Source organism: Perkinsus marinus (genome assembly GCF_000006405.1).
Source record: "Perkinsus marinus ATCC 50983 genomic scaffold scf_1104296959074, whole genome shotgun sequence".
Taxonomy (NCBI): Eukaryota; Perkinsozoa; order Perkinsida; family Perkinsidae; genus Perkinsus; species Perkinsus marinus.
Window position 1 is genome coordinate 1 of NW_003206527.1, and position 2,870 is coordinate 2,870.

General features: G+C 48.1%; 1 protein-coding gene across 1 annotated transcript; it reads left to right on the plus strand.

Annotated features, from left to right (window-relative positions):
* Positions 1-390: 390 nt before the first annotated feature.
* Positions 391-1,325, plus strand: Pmar_PMAR024435 (hypothetical protein; the record flags this gene model as incomplete). The annotated part of the gene is made up of 5 exons (XM_002773307.1): positions 391-510; positions 576-671; positions 716-781; positions 953-973; positions 1,089-1,325. The coding sequence occupies 5 exons, from the start codon at positions 391-393 to the stop codon at positions 1,323-1,325; spliced, it is 540 nt and encodes a 179-aa protein (XP_002773353.1).
* Positions 1,326-2,870: the final 1,545 nt, after the last annotated feature.

A 2,870-nucleotide genomic window follows, 5' to 3' on the forward strand; every position in this document is an offset into this window, starting at 1 on the left:
GCGCGTATTTGGAAGATTCTGGACGACGCATCACAGACTGTGACGTTCTATCTCGGAGGGCTGCGTGATACGGGCTTCGCTGTAGAAGGTCTTCATGCTCTCAATCGCATGAAAGACCGCGCGTTGGCTGATGGGAGGGATGAGCAGGACCGGCTGGAGTTCTGGAACGACTACAAAATCGTCTATGAAAGGCTGTCGGCTCTACCAGATAAAGAGAGAACCTGGCAAGGGGTGTTGCAGTTGAACCGCATACATGAAGTATTCTCATGTGGCATCAATGCTACTGATGGAGGAAGCATAGGTGTGCTTCGCTCCGCTGTCCTCCATACTTACATATAACGGGTTCATCGTGAGTACATGCATTCAGGGAAGCGGCAAATGGAGGAGCTCATGGCCACAGCGCTGCAGCAACAAGAAATGAGATTTTATGACCAGCAACAGAGCTTAGTTGCATCTCAGCGGCAACTCATTGTTGGGGATATTGTGGAGGAGATGAGGAAAATGCGCCGAGTGAGTGCATCTATCCGTGCCCTTTTCGACCCGCTTGCTTCCCAATAATTTACTGCTGTTCTCAGGATGATCGAGCCAAGCTTGCTCACCACATAGATATGCGTGTTGATGACCTTGAGAGACGTCTGGTATCGAAGCTTCAGCGTCTTCCAGCTACTGGGGTGAGTATTGCTTCTTCAGTTGATGAACGAAGGTTCAATCACAGATGTACACGGCAGAGGATACACTTGATTTCCAACATCCGACGGAAACCAAAGGGCAGCTGCCTCAAGTAAGATACATTACTACTACGTTTAAGCTCAGTTGTGGAGTACTGTGAGTATCTTCTCTGTTATTCGTATACGTTCTACAGCACTCGTTAGAGTCCCTCCTTGGTCAGTCTCGACCCGTGACGAGGGGCAGCGCGATCCTATCACGCAGTAGTCGCTCATCTTCTTCACAGGCCTCACAAAGTCTCAATGAGGTAATAGTGACACAGTCTGGGTATGCCATTCTACTCTATTCGCCTGGCGCATCATCGGGTGCCACTGACATGATCGTGGCGAATCGAAATATCTCGGGTTTTCTTGCAGTGTCAGGTTACAAGTGATCCACAATTGGGTGGTCTGCCTGCTACTGGTATCGAAGGCATCCGTGCTGAAGTCTGCCGGAACTTCAGGAGGATTGCTGCACATGAGCTCTCAGTGGGCATCCGAGATATTGTCCATGTTTTGTCCCCCGAGGTCGACACGCAAGGATGGGTTCGTGTCCGTTTGCAGGGTGATAGAGGTGGTACTGGCTTTGTGCCGGCCAGTGTTCTGAAGGTTGTCGAATGAAGATGTTTCTAATTCGCTGTTTCCTCTAGCCTTAAATGCTGTGTTAAAGTAGTGATGATTGTTGCCAACAATTTGTTGGGCACAATTCACCAGTTAACCTGTCTGAATTCGAGCCAGACTAATTTGACCAGTGACACAGGGATCCAATCGGTGGGCTGAGCCGTTCCGAGATGGAAGCGTACAGTTTTCAGACTCGAAAATTCGGAGGTCTATTCCACTTATGCTGAGATTGATTCCTCCGAGTGGTTGATTGCACGCAGATCCTGCGCCGTAGGGAAACGAGAAAGGAAGTCAGTCGTGCCTCAGCTTGGTCGGCAGTGTTGACTCAGCACGTCCAAATTAACCATGTAACAAACTATGCCAACTGCTGTATGGCTATGGCAAACTAATCTAACAAACGTATATTTGTACCAGTGAACGACGTTCACTGAACGTTGTCGACGATTCTCCCCCTTCCAGGTCTACTAGCAGAACCCGTCGCTTCGCTCCGGGGTTCTCTAGCTCGCTGACGGTCGGGGGTGTAAGCGATATGTTAAGATACACCAGTTCAATTATGTCCTTGTTGCACTGAATCGAGAACGTAGATCTATGCGTCCTTGGAAGTCTCAGGTTGAGATGAAAAGATCAATCTTATACGGAGTGTGCCACTTTCTCAAGCAATTCACGAGATTTTCGATTTCTCTTCCAACAAGGACAGTACCCTTTGAAATTGGAGCAATCGATACCCAGTCACATAGCGGATACCGTACCAAGAGGAATAGGTGATACTCGTAACCGTAACACAACACAGAGCCGCTCTGGAACACAATCTTATCATTAGATGTTAGTGTGGATGAGATGAGATAGTAGCTAGCAGTGCTAGCCTAGCACACGGTGACTCACATGCGACTTTATGCTATACTGAGCTCTGTCCAGTCATATGAACGCATGATACAACGGAGTCATCGAAAACTCAGCTTAATAATACACTGCATTGAAGAGATTGGAGCGAGTCGGGCGAACGATTATGGACCTAATCGGGTAGACTACCCGTACTAAGTAGCAAATTGCACACGATATCTCGTGAATAGTCGACACATCTATCCATCTCTCTCTGTCCCCTTGTGCCAGTGTTACCAGCGCTGGCCCTGTTGATCGATATCCTAAGCTCTGCTTAGCTTCTATGTGATATAGTCTAGCGTTGCCTATGGCAACTTGCCATACTACTCGATAACTATCTAATCATTTCCCTATGACTGAGACAAGTGTTACTTCAAGTGGGGGTGAGGGAGGCAAGACGAACAAAGACCAGCAGCAAAATCGAACTCCGGATACGAATTCATAAACCAGATGGGTCTCCATGAATTGCAGATCGAGATGGCGAATCGTTCCCTCATGCAGGCTCTACTGTATATCCATGTTGAGTTTAGTCTTTAAACTTATCTGACTTAGAGTCTCCAAGTTAGAGGACCCGACGCTTCGCTCCAGGAGTCTCAAGCTCGCTTTTGCACAGTAGAAGCAGACAGTTAGTGCACCCTACGCCTACTTCGCAAGAAACGCTCCTTA